Genomic DNA, 20724 nt, shown 5'->3' with positions numbered 1-20724 from the left:
AGAAGGGCTTTAGAACTATGACACTGGTTCCCATGGCTGGCAACCATGAAGTTGGTTATAAAGTTTCCCTTGTTCAAGACCAAGAAAAATAAAAACAACCTTCACACTCATCTTTGTAGTATTTAAACAACTGCACAGCTATGCTGTGAGTTTTAATACCTTAGGTAAAGTGTTAAAATACTTTCCATTTGAATGTAGGTCATCATTGCTTAAATATAAAGTGTGTACATGTGGACTGGCCCAAGTCATGCCTGCTTTAAATGGACATCTTTATTTATTCAAAATATGCAATTTATAGAGTTTTGTTCTAGAAATACTATACCAGTCCATGTTACTTGGGAGATTCTCAGGTGAATAGCATAAAAGTTCCAGGTGGTAACTATTAATATTAAACTGTCATCAGTATAGTAACATATGCATTTAGGTCAACAATTAAAGATTTTTTGAGTCAGTAATATTCAGAAGTTTTAAGTTACTAATCTCTTCTTACTCTTTTCTCAGTTTTGTCTTAGTGACTATATAAAGTAGCTCAAAAGTGCAGAAGCAATGGATTTTTCCCAATCTGTCAGGACTGTTGATATTTCTTACATGCTTGTAATTTTTCAAAATGGGTTAGGTAAGAGAAGAATAACTTTTTCAGGAACACATTTTACTGCTTTCAAATTGCTAACCTAGATGCTTTTTCCTATTCACAAAAAAAAAGCTTTAAAAAGCCACTTTAATTTATTTTTTTCCCTGTGATTTTGCTGTATAAACATGATTGCATAATGCAAAACCAACAGTTCCCACAGTGTATGTAAAAAGGTGCTGATCCTGTGTTCTTATTGCAGCTTAATGAAATGATAAGAAACCCAGGGGAAGGGCATTTCTGGCAGGTGGACCACATCAAACCAGTGTTCGGTGGAGGAGGACAGTGCTCCCTGGACAACCTGCAGACTCTCTGCACAGTCTGCCACAGAGAGGTCAGTGAAGCTCTCAGATACATTTGACTCCATCCTGGGACAGTAAGTTGCACATTGTGCATACAGGTGTGGAAGATGATGTCAATGAATCTATATCTCTGGTTTAGGATCCAGGATGCATTTTCTTTCTTTCTAACACTGGTGTTTCCTCTCAAGACCTAAGTTCTCAGTCACAAATGGAAGAGAGGCTGCTTCCCTTTGAATTTATTCTAGAACCAGGAAATTTTACCACCACCTAGATGAAAATGAATACAGTATACAATTTGCATAATCTTGAAGAGACCCAGACCATCAAACTAGAAGTTTGGTGAACTGGGGGAGTGACATAGTTTTGCATTTGCAGCTAAGGATGTCCTTAAATATCTAGGAACATTAATAAATTGTCTCTAGGACCAACTCAGTTCGACATGCAAACATTGCCCTCCTGGCCAAAGTATGAAACCTATTAACCTTGGCACATCTTTGAGAAATTACCTGCTGCCTAAAACAAGAGGGAAAAAATGACACAGTAGCCCTGACCGGTGTGCTCATTGGTTAAGCATCATATCCCGAAAAGCAAAAGGTTGCCGGTTCAATTCTGATCAGGGCACATGCCTGGGTTGCAGGTTTGGTCCCTAGTCGAGGCATGTAGGGAAGAAATTAATCAATATTTCTCTCTCACATTGATGTTTCTCTCCCTTTCTCCCTTCCCCTCTCTCTAAAAATAAATAAAATCTTTATTTTAAAAATGACATAGTATTATTTATTAACTAGGATGAATTTTTAACAGCCAGTCCAACAAAAGGAGGTCATATATGCCTATTGAGATAATCTTAAAAAGAAGGTTATATTCAATATGCAAGTTTGTATCTATTTTTTTCACTTATGGCAAATTTAAGCATTTTCCCATGTTTCCATAATAAGCATTCATAATGTTTATTTTCTAAAATGGCTGCACATTATTCTGTTGAATAGATCTGTACTGTAGTTTTTTAGCCATTCCCATACTAGTGAACATTTAAGTTATTTACATTCTTTTTTGTTCTTATACATAATGTTGCCAAGCACTTTTTTTTATGTTTTGAGGTCATTCTTTAAGATAGATTCTCAGATCTAAAATATCACTGAGTCAAGTGTTTGGTTATTTTTGAGTCTGATATTTTTATCTCCAAGCTGTTTTTCAGAGGTTTATACTGTCAGACTCCTCCCTCTTATTAGCGAATGAGAGTGCTCATTTAACTGCATTAATTAGTGCCCATGTGATGGGAGAAGAATGGCCTGCCATCATTTTGTTTACTGAAGACCCTGATGTTCTTTAAAATGCTAATCAGTTGTATGTATAGTTTTGATACCGGTTCAGATACTTTGCCAGTGTTCATATTGTATGAGCATTTTCTTAGCCTTCTTTTAATATTTTAGACTCCTCTCTTCACAAACGTAATTTTTACATAAATAGGATGATGTCATATAGGCAAGGTTTTTTGTCTGTTTTTAGTTTGAACACTCTTTGCTTTCCTCACCTTTCCTCCTGGACCACATCAAACATACATGGACCCCAGTTGGTCGAAAAAGTCATCCAGTTTCTCAGCTGTGCACATCATTAGCACATTTAAGATCAATAAGAGAATTAAGATACTGCAAATGAAATGCTATTCCTTCTGTAATAATTTTTTCAGGTTCTCATGAAAATTTATATTTGTGGGAATGGCAGAAGAATTCAGTTCTTTTCTATCTCATTTTGTTTCTCCGTATTGGTTTGGCTGTTGGGTTGGGAATCCCAAAGAAGAAGAAGGAGGTGGACCTTGTATGCATTGCCTCCTGGGAAATCCCAAGAAGCCTTACAGACTCCCACGTGGATGAGGAGAACCACGACCTCCTCTCCTAGACCCCAAATAAGGGATTCACAGATTTCACTGGGTAGCAAGACATCCCCCAAAGCTATGTGTTTTCTTCTCAGCATCTGGTCCTAAGGAAACCTAGCATGTCAGGGCACTTAGCAAAGCTACTTGTGTCCTCTGCTTGTGGTTTGGTAACCCCCAGTGACAAAGCACTAGTAAGTAGATGTGGTGATAATATAGTTTTTTCCAGACTAGCAGAATACAAAGAGTTTTTGATTTTTGTTGCTAGTACTTTTACCCAGCATGTGAACACACTCCTATTTTTCACCTTTTAGAGAACTACCAGACAAGCCAAGGAAAGGAGCCAGATGAGAAGACAATCTCTAGCATCAAAGCATGGATCTGACATCACACGATTTTTGGTGAAGAAATGAAGTATAAAAACATGAATGGATGACAAATGGTTTACATGGAGAGGAATGTAACTCGATTTTTTTTGTGTTTGTCTAACATTTTAAGGGTCAAAATTTTCAGAAAATCAAGAGTCAACTTCTCTTTTCATATTAAGTGCTTTTAGTGTTCAATACCTTTTTACTTAACAGAAATACTGAGATATGGTACTAAATATTTCTGTGATCTTCTTGATTTCATGTGGACTCTCAGTTATGTTTCAGTAAGGTTTTATTAAGCCTTCATTTCCCCCCTATTATACCTTAATCATGGTATTATGCAAAGATAGTATTTGAAAAATATACTCTCAATTACTTGCAAAATATTTTGAAAAATATAGTCTCAATTACTTGCAAAATGCTGCTGGATTAGGATTGGTTCTGGACTGCTGTGCATATAAAATGGAACATTGCAAAACCATAAGGGAAATTTGGGAAGCAAATCATCATTATTCGGGAATACTGGGTGAAGTGTGACCAGCCTGCTTAGTATGCAAGAGAGGTTCTTGTTCACTAAAAGCCTCCAAAAAGGGCTTTGGGGTACGTTTTGAGTGTTTTTTTAAAATTTCTTAGCCAGTTGTCTTTATTGAAATGATGCTTTTGAAAATAAGCTAACTGGACCCATGCTTTTTGTGGACAATTCAGGAGTTCTGGGTAAAGTAATTGTTAAAAATACTTACAACTAAAAATAAAAAATGCCACTTCAGTTTTTAGTTTGTTCTCCTGCATAAAACCAGGCTTACTGTCAAAGCACCTTTTGTCTCCTGGTTATCATTTTTTGTTTTTAAAATTCTGTCTTATTAAAAGTTTATTCCTGGTATCTCTTTTAAAAGAAGTGATGATGATAAAATACTTTATATTAAAGCATGATCAGTTTGAGATATATGTTTAAAAATAAAATGTAATTGATATAAAAAAATAAAAGGGTGATGATGAAACTAAGCCAGAGCATAATCCTGTAATATGTCAGAATCATGAATGCAAAGAATCAGAACTACAGATTCACAAAATACAGGTTCAAGGAAGAAATGCATTCACAAAAGACCTATTTGTGAATACTATATGGATGTAACCTTGTTTAAGACTTTCCGATCTTAATCAGTGTCTGATGTTTTACAATGTAGAGGACTTATTTTTAGAAAGATTATACACTCATGAATTTTCCTTTTAGCATTTTTATTAAGTTTATAACTTTCACTGTATAAGATCAAATAGTGTTGTTTATTTTACAAATTAGGTTGGGCTTTCTTTGGCCTTTTTTCTGTTTTGCTGGTCAGGCTCTTTAAAGTTTTCTGCCTTGTTGCCAGGGTAACCTAGGATTCCTCACAGTTGAGAGCTAAGAAATCTCCACACTGCTTTTCCTCCAGCACAGGGTGTTTGCAAGTGAGACTTGGGTCTAAGTAGGTCAGATTTGAGTGGAGCTTGCTCTTTAGATCAAACTAAGGTGGTAAGTCTAGTGAGCACATTTTCAGATACAGGAACTGTGTGATGGTTTGGAGTAAAAATGACCCATGAAGGTGATCTCTCTCTTAGCCAGATTCCAAAAATTCAAATTAAAAACACTGTAAGAACATCAAAAAGAATGAAATATGGATAAATTTAACCAAGGAGGTAAAAGATCTGTACACTGGGACTGTAAGACTTTAATGAAAGAAATTGAAGAAGACACAAATGAATGGAAAGGTATTTAGTTTTCATGGATCTACATAATTAGTATTGTTAAAATAGCTATACTACCCAAAGAAATCTACTGATTTAATGCAATCCTTATAAAAATTATAATGTAATTTTTTATAAAAATAGAAAAAAATCCTAAAGTTTGTATGGAACTACAAAAGACCCTCCAATAACCAAGGCAGTCTTGAGAAAGAAGAACAAAGCTGGACACATCATCATGCTCTCTGCTTTCAAACTATATTACGGAGTTGCAGTAATCAAAATATTATGGTATTGGCATAAAAAATGATGCAGAGATCAATGGAATAGAATAGAGAGCTCAGAAATAAACCCATGCATATATATGCAACTACTTTTCAACAAAGGAGCCAAGAATATGCAATGGGAAAAGATACTCTCTTCCATAAACAGTATTGGGAAAACTAGATAACCTCATGCAAAAGAATGAAACTGGCTTCTATTTTACACCATATGCACAAATCAAGACCTGAACATTAAACCTGAAAGCATAAAACTCCTAGAAGAAAACAGAATAAGCTCCTTGACATCTGTCTTGGCTATGATTTTTTTAATCTGACAACAAAAGCAAAAATAAGTGGGACTATATCAAATCCTTTTGCACAGCAAAGGAAATTGTCAACAAAATGAGAAAACAGTCTATGTAATGGGAGAAAATATTTGCAAAACACATATCCAGTAGGAGGTTAATATCCAGTATAGATAAGAAGCTCATACAACTCAATTGCAAAAAATAAGAATAAAAATTTACTAACCATCATGGAAATTCAAATCAGAACCCAAAATGTTGGTGAGGGTACGGAGAAAAGGGAATCCTTGTGCACTGTTGATGGAAATGGAAATGTAAACTGATGCAGCCACTATGGAAAACAGTACAGTGGTTCCTCAAGAAATTAAACATAGAGCTATGTTATGATCCAGTATCCCGCTTCTAGCTATATGTCCATAGGAAAACAGAACCAATATGTGAAAGGGATATCTGTACCACCATGTTCATTGCAGCATTATTCACAATAGCTAAGGTATGGAAACAACTTAAGTGTCTTGTCAACAGGTGAATAGATAATGAAAACATAGTAGATGTATACAGTGCAATTTTTTTCTGCTTTAAAAAAAGAAGGAAATCCTGCAACTTACAACAACATGAACCTGAAGGGCCTTATACTAAGTGAAGTAAGCCTACTAAAGAAAAGTGCTACGTGGCATCACTTTCATGTGGAATCTTAAAAAACAACACCAAAAAAAGTTGAACTCATAAAAATAGAGAGTAGAAAAGTGGTTACCAGGGACTGGGAGGTGAAGGAATAGGGAGAGTTTGATAAAAAGGTACAAACTTTCAGCTATGAGATGAATAAGATCTGAGGGTCTAATATGTAACCTGGTGACTATAGTTGATAACATGTATAAATAAAATTTGCTAAGAGTATAGAATATACATGTTCTCCCCTCCATTAAAAAAAAAAAAGTGCGGTGATGAATATGTTAATTAACTAGATGGTGGTCATTTTTTCATATTGTATCAAATGATTACATTGTACCCTTTAAACATCTTACAATTTTACTTGTCAATTAGACTCAATAAAGCTGGAAAGAAAAACACTGTAAGGAACAATGAGCATTTGCCATACAGGATCTTGACTGATCGTCTCCACACCTCCCTGCCTTGTGTCAGAGCTTTGTGTCCTGGCTCTCACCGCCCCCTCCAACCCCGCCCCCGCTTTGACCTAATTTACTTGAGCGGCGCGCTGAGACAAATCATTATGACTGAATTCATGGCTGAAAATAAAGGTAGACAGAGATCGATATTAGCAAGACCTCAGAGGTAAATAAATACTGCAGGGACATTCTAGGGAGGTTGCTCTTTCGTCCTCACAGTATGAAAGAGGCTGCCCTCTATAGATTGCAAATGGAAAGTTCCAACAGAGGGCACGGACGGGGTCAGGGCAAGCAGCGGATCTGCGTGCAGAAAGTAGTAACCAGCGGTCCCCGCCCCTGCCCCTACCCCCATCCTCGGGAAGAAAACCGCTGCCGCCACAGGAAATAAGATAAAGTGAAAAACTAAGGGGGGGCTCAGTGGCATGGAGGGCCCAGCTCTGAAAAGCCTCAGGGAAGATATAAAAGGCAGTTTAGGCTTAGAAAAGAAAAGGCTCTGTTTCCAGGGAACAAAACTGGAAATGGAGAGCCGGGTAATGGGGCTGTGAGAAAATATGGTGGAGCTGAGAGAGGTGGTTGTGTGTATCAGCTAGGCTGTGCCCTTGCGCCCACTTGCAGGGTTCGGGCCAGTTTCGGTGGGGGGCGAGGACTTCCTGAGCAGGGTGGCTCAGGCACCCACACCATGCATGCCCAGTCTCAAGTCTGGCCTTCCTGTTCACAGCCACTGGGTGCCAGTGATCTCCAGGAACTCTGAGGAACGACCAAGTTGCTTCTAGCAGCCCCGGAGCTATAGGGGAGATTTCATTTGGAATTCCTAAAGAAACCTTCTCTCAGCATTAATCACAGCCTAAGGTGCATTTCTTGGAGAGATTTTCCTGTGACAAATAAGTACAGTTTTACATTTTATGAACTGTTAATGGGGAAGAGCATTTTCTGTCCATGTGTCTAATAAATCCTCAGATTCTTGAGTGAAACATTTAAAATACAGTTTCTCTGGAAATAAAAGCATGAAGCACTTGAAATTATATGTCTAAGCAATCAACATCCTTGAGCTCTTCAGAGTAAAATGGAAAAATTATGTTTACTTAAGGGCTACAGAACCATGAATATCAAACCTCAAAAACAGGTTGTGGAAATAATACCTCACTTTGTGTTGTATATTATTAACCTGTCTCTCATTCTACCTTTTGTTCTTTTAAACTGGAAAATTGTAAGCTCCTCTTCACTGCACACATCTATTTGAATAGCCAATGCCTAGAAAAATGCCCTCTCTCCTCTGAAGTTTGTCAGTTGCTTTATATTGGTAAGGCTGTTTTGCCACCCTGATTGTATTTACATTTACTATAGAGAAAGGTCACCAGTATTGAAGGGCATTCTGGGTTCTGCTTTAACAGCTTTTTTCCTAGGTCTCTGAAATTACTAAGTTGCTTTATCTCATTAGTAAATACTAGCTTTTTTCCTAGAAACTATCAAATGAAACACCTTAAAAATAGTGTTAATTATTCTGCATTTCCTAAAATGTTCATATCTCATAGTCTCTCTGCTCTAATACATTTGCCTTCCCCACATCAGAGTTCATCATATTACAGAAACCCCAAATAGCTGTATCTATGTGGCAGCTAAGGTCTTTTTAAGAAGAATCTTTTTTTTTTTTCAATCCTCACCCAAGAATGTGTCCAGTGATGAGAGAGAGAGAGAGAGAGAGAGAGAGAGAGAGAGATGTCAAAGAGAAACATCGATTGGCTGCCTCTCCTACCTGTCCTGTGCGGGGACGGGGATGAGACCGGAATTGACCTGTAACCCAATTGACCTGTACTCTGACCAAGTATCAAATTTGCAGCCTTTTGGTGTATGGGACAATGCTCCAACCAACTGAGCCACCTGGCCAGGGCTAAAGAAAGATCTTAATACAGTTACGACAACCTACAAAATGAGCTTAAAAAAAAACAAAAACAACTGCAGTGCCTGACCCTGGCTAGTTCTCAGCACATTGGTGTACATATATAGTTTAGGTAGCTGAACACACAGTGCATTCATCTTTGTTGTAACTTCAGATTGCTACACTCCACCTTTAGAGCCACCTGTACAATCCCGCAAAATGTTTTACCCATTTTCCACCCAGTATTTCTTTTCAGTACTGTGTCTTAACTCATGCCTCAGCTTTCATGAAATGAGTATTTAAAGAGACATACATGAAATATTGCTACCGTTGTTTGAAAGCTGCTATTAGGAGGATTGGGAAGGATAATTATTAATGCCTCTCTCCACACACCCAATTGGGAAGCAGTTGAGAAATGAGACTGAGAATCAGAAAGATGAAATTCAGAATATAAATTTTGAGGTTCATAAAATAGGGAGATCATGGCATGGATCTGCTCCTCAGTTAAGTTAACACTTGCAGCCCCCGTGTGCCGGTCAGGACCTTCGGCAGCCCTGCTGCAGGAAGCAGGAGCCTGATCTGTCCTGGGAAGGCCCATTCCACAGCTGCTTGACTTCATCTTGGGGTCAATGAGAAAAGGACCCCCAGGCCTATCTTTAGGGCTTGTGTCCTTAGCTCATAAAAGTGGCAAAACAGAAAGCCCTGGTCTTGTAGACAGGCTGATCAGAGAGACAAGGAGCAGGTGCCCTATCCTCTATGCTTTCTCTGAAACGGTCCAGTGGCTTAAGTCACTCTGCCTCCTTTAGGGAGGAGGGCCTAAGAGGGCAGAGGGAGACCAGATGTTTTCCCTTTTAGCAGAGGTATGAGGAATAGGTCATGTTTCATTACTGTATGCCTTTTTTCTTACATAGTACAGTGATAAAATTTGTTCCTAATGAATGTTATCCTATCCCTGAACTGGAAAGATAATTCACTGGTTCCTAAACTGCCCAGGGGCATTGGAAGCCATCCGGCACTCAAAATCAATGCCCGCCCTCCAGCCCAATGTGCATCTTTGAGACTCATTTGATTTCCCCATGGCTTAAGCAGCTCATAAGAATGACTCACTCTAGTTAGTATTGACATCTTAACAGTGTAAACTCTTCTAACTCATTAATACAGAATGTCTTTCTTTTTGTTTATGTCTTCTTTAATTTCTTTGAGCAATGTTTGTAATTTTTCGTTTACAATTCTTTCCTTGGTTAATTCTTTGTTTTTTATTATTTTTAATTTTATTGTAACTGGAATTGTTTTAAATTAACTTTTCAGAAAAGATTATTCATTATTAGTGTGTAGAAATATACTGATTTTTGCAAGTTGATTTTGTATCACACAACTTTGCTATATTTATTTATTAGTTCTAACAGTTTTGTGTGTGTGTGAGTGTGTGTATAATCTTTAGGATTTTTTTACATATAAAATCATGTCATCTGCAAACAGATAATTTTACTTTTTCCTTTCCAATATGGATGCCTTTTATTTCCTTTTCTTGGCTAATTGCTCTGTTTAGAATTTTCAATATTCTGTTGAATACAAGTGCTAAAATTGGCATGTCTTATTCCTGATCTCAGAGGAAAATCTTTCAGCCTTTCACCATTAAGTATGATGTTACCTGTGGGGCTTTTCATATATGATCTTTGTTATCATATATTGAGATAGTTTCCTTCTCTTCCTAGTTTGTTGAAACATTCTTATGATGATGAAAGGATGCTAAATTTGTCAAATTTTTTTCTGGATCAATTGAGATAATCATGGAATTTTTATCCTTCATTTTGTTAATATGGTGTACTACATCAATTGATAATTGTATGTTGAATGATCCTTGCATTTCAAGAATAAATTCCACTTGGTCATAGTGTGTAATTCTTTTAATATGCTGAGGGATTTTATTTGCTAGTATTTTGTTGAGAATTTTCACATCAGTTTGCAACATTATACCTTAAGGAACTAGAAAAAGAAGAGCAACTAAAGCCCAAAGTCAGTAGAAGATAGGAAATAATAAAAGAGTGGAAATAAATAAAACAGAGACAATAAAAAAGATGAATAGAAGAGATGGCTCTTTGAAAAGATAAACAAAATTGACAAATATTTAGCTAGACCCATTAAGGAAAAAGGAGAAGACTCAAGTAAATAAAACCAGAAATTAAAAAGAAGTTACAGCAGATACCACAGAAATACAAAGGATTATAAAATAATACTATGAAAGGCTACATGCCATCACCAAATTGGAAAACATAGAAAAAATGAGCAGATTCTCAGAAGCCTACCACCTTACTAGACAGAATCATGAAGAATGAGAAAACCTGAATAGATTGATCAATAGTAAAGAAATTGAAACAGTAATCAAAAAACCTACCTCCCACTATCCCACAAAAAAAGAAAAAAGTACAGGGCCATATGACATCACTGGTGCATTCTATCAAACATTCAAAGATTTAGTACCCATCTTTCCCAGACTCTTCCAAAAAATTGAAGAGGAGAGAATGCTTCCTAGTTTTATGAGGCCAACATTACCTTGATACCAAAACCAGAGAAGGACATCACACAAAAAAAGAAAATTATACGCCAATAACTCTGGTGAGCATAGATGTAAAAAATCTAAACAAAATACTAACAAATCAAACACAAAAACACATTGAAAGGATCATACACCACAGTCAAGTGGGATTCATTCCATAGATGCAAGGATGATTCAGCATTGATCACATTAACAAAATGAAAGATAAAATCATAGGATCATCTCAATAGATTCAGAAAAAGTATTTGACAATGTACATCCTTTTACAATAAGACCTTTCAGCAGAATGGGTATAGAAGGAAGGTACCTTAACATAATAAAGGACATATATGAAAAACACTCAGCTAACATACTTTTCTCCTAAGATCAGTAACAAAACAAGGATACCCACTCTTGCTATTGTTATTCACCTGGTCCTGGAACTCCTAGCCAGAGCAATTAGGCAAGAAAAAAAAAATAAAGGGCATCCAAGTTGGAAAGAGTGAAATAGAATTTTCACTAATTTGTGGATGACATTTATATGTAGAAAACACTAAAGACCCCACCAAAAATACTATTTGAAATAATAAATGAAAACAGTAAATTTTCAGGATATAAATTCAATATACAAAAATATGTTGCATTTCTGTATACTAACAAGATATCATAAAGAAATTAAGAAAATAATACATTTACAATTGCAATAAAAATAAGATACATAATAAATTAACAAAGGAGGTGAAAGACCTATACACTGAAAACTATAAGACACTGTTGAAAGAAATTGAAGAAAATACAGGAAAAATTAAAAGATATTCCATTTCCATGGATTGGAAGAGTGAACCATGTTAAAATGTCCATATTACCTAAAGCAATCTACAGATTCGATGAAATGCCTATCAAAATCCCAATGATATTTTTCACAGAAATAGAACAAAAAATCCTCAAATTTGTATGGAACCACAAAGATCTTATAGCCAAAGCAGTCCTGAGAAAAAAGAACAAAGCCAGAGGCGTCATACTGCCTGATTTTAAACTATACTCCAAAGCTGTAGTAATCAAAACAGTATGTTATTGGCAGACAGACAGACACACATACCAATGGAATATAATTGAGAGCCCAGAAATAAACCCACATGTATATGGGCAACTAATTTATGGGAGGAAAAAAGAGCCAAGAATATACAATGGAGAAAGGAAAGACTCCAGCAAATGGTGTGGGGGAAACTAGATAGCCATATAGAAAAGAATGAAACTAGACCATCTTATACCATACACAAAAATTAACTCAAAATGGATTAAAGTCTTGAATATAAGACTTGAAATAATAAAGTAAATAGAAGAAAACAGGCACTAAGCTTCTGGACATTGGTCTCAGAGGTGTTTTTGTGAATTTGACTCCAAAGACAAGGGAAACAAAAGCAAAAATAAATGAATGGGACTGCCCCAAACTGAAAGCCTGCACAGCAAAAGAAACCATCAACAAAACAAAAAGGCAACCAACCAAATGGAAGAAGGTATTTGCAAATGATGTTTCTGATAAGGGGTTAATATTAAAAAATATATAAAGAACTCATACAACTCAATAACAGCAACAAAAGCAAACTCATTAAAAAGTGGGCAGAGGACCTGAACAGACATTTTTCCAGGAAAGTCATACAGATTGCCAAGAGGCATATGAAAAGATATTCAACATTACTAATTATAATATTAGGGAAATGCAAATCAAAACCACCTCACACATGGTCAAATGGTTATTACCAAAAACAGAAGAAATAAGTATGGACTTTCCTTTACAAAACTAAGAACATGACTGCCATATGATCCAGCAATTCCTCTTTTGGGTATTTATCTGAAGGATGTGAAAATAATAATTCATAAAAAAAATACCACTATATTCAATGCAGCATTATTTATAATAGCTAAAACATGTAATACCATCAACAGTGAATGGATAAAGAACATGTGGTATGTGTATACAATGGAATACTTGGCTATTAAAACATGAAATATTGCCTTTTGCAACAATATGGATGGACCTTGAGGACGTTATGCTAAGTGAATTAAGTCAGAAAAGGACAAAAACTGTATGTTTTTACTTATGTGTGGAATATAAAACAATAAAGTAACAAACAAACAAAACAAAAATGAACTGATACATAGAGACAACAGAATGGTGGTAACCAGAGGTAAGGAAGTGGGAATAGGGCAAACTGGCTAAAGGGGCTCTAACATATGGTAATAAAAGGAAACTAGACTTTTGGTGGTTAGCACACAATGTAGTACACTGTTATCAAATTATAAGTTGTGTACTTGAAATTTATATAATGTTATTAGTCAATGTTACCTAAATAAATTTAGTTTAAAAAGTGTGTATTTTTTACTGACAGAACTTACCAATTCAGATGGTGATATTTCAACAGTTAAACTGAAATATAGTACTTCCAAAACAAAAATGTGTATAACAGAAAAAATATTATACTGCTTCAGTTTTATAATTTAAATTCAAATTAATTAAAATTTGACAATAAAATTCATATCCTCCATTGCAGTAGACACATTTTGAGTGCTCAGTTGCCATATGTGGCAATGGCCACTGTATCATTGATTAGCAAAGCTCTAGACTCCTGCCTCAGAAAAAAATATGTGTAAGGTGAAGTTTGGTTTAGTTTTAGTTTCTATTCTTTTTCTTTTTTTAATCTTCAGCTGAGGATATGTTTATTGATTTTATAGGCAGGGATAGGGGAGAGAAAGAGAGAAACATCAATGTGAGAAATAAACTTCTATTGGTCGCCTCCCTTACACACTGCAACTGGGGACTGAACCTACAACCTAGGTACATGCACGTATATGGAATTGAACCCACAGCCTTTTGGTGCACAGGACGATGCTCCAACCAACTGGACCACCCAGCCAGGGCACCTTCTATTCCTTATTGAAGGGCTTTCTGTTCCTTCCTTTTCCAAAATGCCCACTGGATTAGACTGGACCCTGACCCTGTAAGGCAAGCATACAATCTGTAGAAAGCTGGCAAGTGGCTATTGAAACAGAAGCCTCCACAGGGGATCCCTGTAGTCTTCTTAGAGACCACCAGGCAGCATGCGAATGAGTGGTTACATCTTGCAGGCATAGTTTCCAGAAAGGATGGGAGTAGCAGCAGTTATAAGCAATAACACTTTCACATTCAGTCCCGCAAAAGGCCTATCACTTCTGAGTAGAAAAAATAGCACCTTTAGTTCCATTTTACAAACCTGAAGTTCTGCTCTGTCTATGGGGATCATGCTGTGAACGTCCATGTGGTGGAATGCCAGCTGCTTCAAGGAAACTTGTTTTTAATGTTGCTGAATGAGCAAGACAAAGAAAACTTCTGCATTTTTTTAGTTTAGTGTTTGTTTTTTTTTAATATTACACATCCTTAGCTGGTGTGGCTCAGTTGGTTGGAGCATCATCCTGTGACTGAAAGGTTGAGGGTTCAATTCCCAGTTAGGGCGCATACCTAGGTTGTCGGTTCCATCCCATCCCCCTCCCCAGTCCGGGCACATACACACCCCATATCATCCCTGGTCTGAGTGCCTACTGGAGGCAACGAATGATGCTTCCCTCTCACGTAGATAGATGTTCCCCTCCCTCCCTGTCTCCCCTCTTCTCTCTCTTAAAGCAATGAAAAAAGTTTTCTTTGGCTAAAAAAGAGAAACTTGTAAATGAAGCCTGTGAGTTACCTAATTAATATTTGTGTGATTTTTTAAAAATATTCTATGATTTTATTTATATGCAATTTCTTGAATAGGCAAATTTATAGAGGCAGAACATACATTAGAGGCTACCAGGGGCTGGCAATAGGGAGCAATGGTGTTTAGGTTGCTCTTTAGGATGCTGAAAAGTTTTGGAAAGATAATAATTATTGCACAACATTGTGAATGTAATTAGTGCCACTTAATTGTACACTAAAAATGTTTAAAATGGCAAATTTTATGTTATATATATTTTACCACCAAAAAAATGTTAAACCTTTCTTTAAAACCCTTGTCAAGTCTCTGCTCTGTTTACTTACCAACAGGTGCTGTCTATGACAAGAATGGACAGAGGGTGGATGTCTCAGGTGAGTGGTTACAGCGCCCTGTGGAATGCATGTGGGAGCTGAGTGAGGCCGTGCTGCACAGCGGCATCTTTAACACAAGTTGGAACTCCCTTAGTCCCTAAAATATTAAAGGTTTTATTGGTCCCATAGCATCAGAAAGCATTATATAAATGACCTATGTTTATTTAAGGAGATTTGGGTTTGTGTTTTAAAATGAAAATAGCTTTATTGGGGTTTTCTTCTGTTTAAAATATGATCTGCCCTAGCTGCATGGCTTAGTTGGTTGGCGCATCATCCCATGCACCAAAAGTTAGCAGATTCGATTTCAGGTCAGGGACATACCTAGGCTGTATGTTTGATCCCTGGTTGGGGTGCGTACAGAAGGCAACCGATTGATATTTCTTTCTCATACTTGTTTCTCTCCCGCATTTCCTCTCTCTCTAAAATCAATAAACATATCCTCAGATGAGGATATCATCATCATCATCATCATCATCATCTCTGCTCACTATAAAATAAATCCAAACAGTAAGGAAATATATGAAGAAAGAGTTAAAATCATTCAATCCCGTTTAGATAACCAATGTAAAATATGCTTTTCATATGTATGTATTGCCATGCATATACATCTAGATATGATTGCTTGATAGATAAGAAGAAAGACAGGGAGGGAGGAAAGAATCATAGCATACTATATGCTATTTTCAGACTCTTTTTATTCACTTAACATCATATTGTGGTCCTCTTTCCATATCAGCAAATTAAAATCTGCATCATCATTTTGAATGAGTGTTGTATCCAATTGTATTGATATGCCTTAATTTCACCAAGCCCTATTTTTATTCCATTTTTCTTTTACTTTTATAAATACCCTGTGGTAAGCACCCTGGTACATAACATTTTTTTCTCTTCTTCTGATAATTATTTCCTTAGAATAAAGTCTTAGAATTGAAATTGGTTGGCCAAAGGGTAGCCATAATTTTAATGCATTTAATATTATATTACCATATTGCCCTCCAAATTGCATCAGTGTATAGTCCCACCAAAAATATACGAGAATTCCTTTTTCCCCACATCTTTGTTAGTACTGGATATTAACAATGTTTGTGGTTTTTTAAATTTATTTTTATTTATGTTTTCAAATACATTTGTCTCTGCCTACCCCCGACCACTTTCCCTTGCCCCTCCCACCTTCCCTCCCTCAGCTCTTCCCCTTTGGTTTTGTCCATGAGTCCTTGCTATATGTTCCTTGACTTTCCCCTTCCCTTCCTTTTCCCCGCCCCCCCTCCCTCCTTCCCTCTTGTCTCTGTTGATTTCTTTTCCTTTCAGTGTTGCTGGTCTTATTTTCCTTGCATCTTTGTATTGTTGGTTAGGTTACACTTATAGGTGAGATCATATGGTATTTGTCTTTCGCCCCCTGGCTTATTTCGCTTAGCATAATGCTCTCCAGTTCCGTCCATTCTGTCATGAAGTTTAGTAGTTCTTTTTTTCTTTCTGCTGTGTAATATTCCATTGTGTATATGTACCATCACTTTTTGATCCAATCCTCTACTGATGGGCATTTAGGCTGCTTCCAACACTTGGCTATTGTAAATTGTGCTGCTATGAACATTGGGGTGCATAGATTCTTTTGTATTGGTGTTTTGGTATTCTTAGGGTATAGTCCCAGCAGGGGAATCACTGGATCAAAAGGCAGTTCCATTTTCAGCTTTTTGAGGAAATTCCACACTGCTTTCCACAGTGGCTGCACCAGTCTGCATTCCCACCAACAGTGTACTAGGGTTCCCTTTTCTCCACAGCCTCGCCAGCACCTGTTGTTTGTTGATCTGTTTATGATGGCCATTCTGACCGGTACCTCATGGTGGTTTTGATCTGCATTTCTGATGGATAGTGATGCTGAGCATCCTTTCAAATGTCTCTGGGGCCTCTGTATCTCCTCCTTGGAAAAGCGTCTGCCCAGGTCCTTTGCCCATTTTTTGATTGGATCGTTTGTCTTCTTGGAGTGGAGTCGAGTGAGTTCTTTATATATCTTGGAGATCAAACCTCTATCTGATGTATCATTAGCAAATATATTTTCCCATACGGTTGGCTCCCTTCTCATTTTGCTGATGTTTTCTTTAGCCGTGCAGAAACTTCTTATTTTGATGAGGTCCCGCTTGTTTATTCTTTCCTTTATGTCCCTTCCTTTAGGAGACATATCAGTGAAAAAAATTGCTGCGTGGGATATCTGAGAGTTTCCTGCCAATGTTCTCCTCTAGGACTTTGATGGTGTTGCGACTTACATTTAAGTCTTTTATCCATCTTGAGTTTATTTTTGTGTATGGTGTCAGCTGATGATCCAGTTTCAATTTTTTGCATGTAGCCATCCAGCTCTCCCAACACCATTTGTTGAAGAGGCTATTATTGCTCCATTTTATGCTTCTGCCCCCTTTGTCAAATATTAGATGCCCATAGAGACCTGGACTTATTTCTGGGCTTTCTATTCTGTTCCACTGGTCTATGGATCTGTTCTTGTGCCAGTACCAGATTGTTTTGACTATGGTGGCTTTGTAGTATAGTTTGATGTCTGGTATTGTGATCCCTCCTACTTTGTTTTTCTTTCTCCAAATTGCTGCGGCTATTCGGGGTCATTTATGGTTCCATATAAATTTTTGAAATGTCTGTTCTATTTCTGTGAAATATGTCATTGGTATCTTAATAGGGATTGCATTGAATCTATAAATTGCTTTGGATACTATGGACATTTTGATGATATTAATTCTTCCAATCCATGAGCACGGTATATGCTTCCATTTATTTGTGTCTTCCTTAATTTCTTTCTTCAATGTTGTATAGTTTTCTGCGTACAGGTCTTTTATCTCTTTGGTTAAATTTATTCCTAGGTACTTTATTTTTCTTCTTGCTATATCAAATGGTATTTTTTTTTCTGATTTCTTCTTCTTCTATTTCATTGCTGGTGTATAAAAATGCCTTTGATTTCTGAATGTTGACTTCGTATCTTGCTGTTTTGCCAAATTCACTTATTAGGTTGAGTAGTTTTTTGGTAGAGTCTACAGGGTTCTCTATGTACACTGTCATGTCATCTGCAAACAATGATAGCTTTACTTCCTCCTTTCCTATTTGGATGCCTTTTATCTCTTTCTCTTGCCTGACCGCTATGGTTAGGACTTCCAATACGATGTTGAAAAGAAGCGGTAAGAGCAGACATCCTTGTCGTGTTCCCAATCTTCGTGGGAAAGCTTTCAGTTTTTGCCCATTGAGTATGATATTGGCTGTAGGTTTTTCATATATGGTCTTTATTACGTTGAGGAATGCCCCATTTATTCCCATATTGCTGAGTGTTTTGATCATAAATGGGTGCTGTACCTTATCAAATTCCTTTTCTGCGTCTATCGAGATGATCATGTGGCTTTTGTCTTTTCTTTTATTTATGTGATATATCACGTTTATTGACTTGCGTATATTGAACCATCCCTGCATCCCTGGGATGATTCCCACTTGATCATGGTGGATAATCTTTTTAATGTATTGCTGCATGCGTTTTGCCAATATTTTGTTGAAGATTTTAGCATCTATGTTCATCAGCGAAATTGGCCTGTAGTTTTCTTTCTTTGTAGGGTCTTTATCTGGTTTTGGGATCAGGGCGTGCTGGCCTCATAGATAGAGTCTGGGAGTCTTCCCTCCTCTTGGATTTTTTGGAATAGTCTGAGAAGGACAGGGTTAGCTCTTCCTTAGATGTTTTGTAAAATTCTCCTGTGAAACCGTCCGGCCCTGGGCTTTTGTGTGCCAGGGGTTTCTTGATTACTGCTTCCATTTCCCCAGCTGTTACCGGTCTGTTCAAGCTTTGTGTTTCTTCCTCCTTCAGTGTTGGAAGATTATACTTTTCTAGAAATTTGTCCATTTCATCAAGATTTTCAAATTTCTTGGCATATAATTGTTGATAGTAGTTTCTGACGATCCTTTGTATTTCTGTGGTATCAGTTGTTATTTCTCCTCTTTAGTTTCTGATATTATTAATTTGGGTCCTCTCCCTTTTTGTCTTGATGAGTCTGCTTAAAGGCTTGTCAATTTTATTTATCTTTTCAAAGAACCAGCTGCTGGATTGGTTGATCCTTTGAATTGTTCTTTTTGTCTCTATGTCATTCAGTTCTGCTCTAATCTTGACTATTTCCTTCCTTCTACTTGCTCTAGGATTTATTTGTTGTTTCTCCAGTTCTTGAAGTTGTAGTGTTAGGTCTTTTATTTGAAATGTTTCTATCTTTTTTAGGTAAGCCTGTATTGCTATGAACTTCCCTCTCAGGACTGCCTTTGCTGTGTCCCATAGGTTTTGGACTATTGTCTGTACATTTTCATTTGTTTCCAGAAATTTTTTGATTTCTTCTCTTATCTCATTATTGACCCATTCATTGTTTAATAGTCTACTGTTCAGTCTCCATAAGTTTGCAAGGTTTTGAAGTTTCTCTTTGAGGTTGATTTCCAGTTTCAAGCCCTTGTGGTCCGAGAAAAAGTTTGGTGTTTTTTCAATTTTCCTGAATTAACTGAGGTTTGCTTTGTGTCCTATCATGTGGTCTAACTTTGAAAAACTGCCCTGAGCATTTGAAAAGAATGTGTATTTTTCTTCTTTGGGATGTAAGGTTCTATATATGTCAGTTAAGTCTCTTTGATTCAGTGTGTCATTCGGCGCCACAATATCTTTATGAATGTTTTATTTGGAAGATCTGTCCATTTTTCACAGTGGGGTGTTGAAATCCCCTACTATCAGTGTGTTGCTGTCTATATCTTTTTTGAAGTCATCCAACATTTTCCTTATAAACTTGGGGGCTCCTATATTGGGAGCATATAAATTTACAATGTTTATGTCTTCTTGATAGATTCATCCTTTAAGTATTATAAAGTGCCCCTCTGGGTCTCTTTTTATGGCCTTTGTTTTGAAATCTACTTTGTCTGATACAAGTATGGCAACCCCGGCCTTTTTCTCTTGCCCATTTGTTTGGAATATTTTTTTCCATCCCTTTACTTTCAATCTGTGTAGGTCTCTTGCTCTGAGGTGGGTCTCTTGTAGACAGCATATGTGTGGGTCATGTTTTCTTATCCATTCAGCTACCCTGTGTCTTTTGATTGGGGCATTTAGTCCATTCACATTGAGAGATATTACCGATAGAAACTTACTCATCTTTTCTCTTTGTACCTGTATTCCTCTCTCTCTCATTCTTTTCCTTCATCTTCTTAAACCAGTCCCCTTAGCATATCTTGGAGTGCTGGTTTGGCAGAGATGTATTCTTTTAGCTTTCTCTTTTCTGGGAAACTCTGTATTTCCCCTTCTATTTTAATTGAGAGCCTTCCTGGGTAGAGCAGCCTTGGCTGTAGGCCCTTGCTTTTCATGACTTGGAATATTTGTTGCCATTCCCTTCTGGCTTGTAGTGTTTCTGTTGAGAAGTCAGCTCCTAGGCATATCGGGGCCCCCTTGTATGTTACTTTCTTCTTCTCCCTTGCTGCCTTGAGGATTCTCTCTTTGTCTTTGATAGTTGCCATTTTAATGATATGTGTCTTGGAGTGGACCTCTTTGAGTCCCTCTTGAGTGGGGTCCTCTGTGCCTCCTGGATCCATGAGAGCCTTTCTCTCCTCAAATTAGGGAAATTTTCCATCATTACTTTT

At 37.0% G+C, this 20724-nt stretch overlaps 1 protein-coding gene across 1 annotated transcript in view; it reads left to right on the top strand.

Moving 5' to 3' along the window:
- The window catches only part of ZRANB3 (zinc finger RANBP2-type containing 3), a 143602-nt gene extending 140350 nt beyond the window's left edge, over nt 1-3252 (top strand). The window contains exons 18-19 of the mRNA XM_054562338.1: nt 831-962; nt 3115-3252. Coding sequence (XP_054418313.1) covers nt 831-962; nt 3115-3213 — 231 coding nt within the window. The 3' untranslated portion in view covers nt 3214-3252. The remainder of the gene's footprint in view (nt 1-830; nt 963-3114) is intronic.
- Nucleotides 3253-20724: the final 17472 nt, after the last annotated feature.

Source organism: Pteronotus mesoamericanus, unplaced genomic scaffold (assembly GCF_021234165.1).
Source record: "Pteronotus mesoamericanus isolate MK-2021 breed Mesoamerican mustached bat unplaced genomic scaffold, CSHL_Meso_final scaffold_651, whole genome shotgun sequence".
NCBI classification, from domain to species: Eukaryota; Metazoa; Chordata; class Mammalia; order Chiroptera; family Mormoopidae; genus Pteronotus; species Pteronotus mesoamericanus.
Note: the sequence above shows the minus strand (reverse complement) of the source record. Positions and strands in the feature narration are given on the sequence as shown.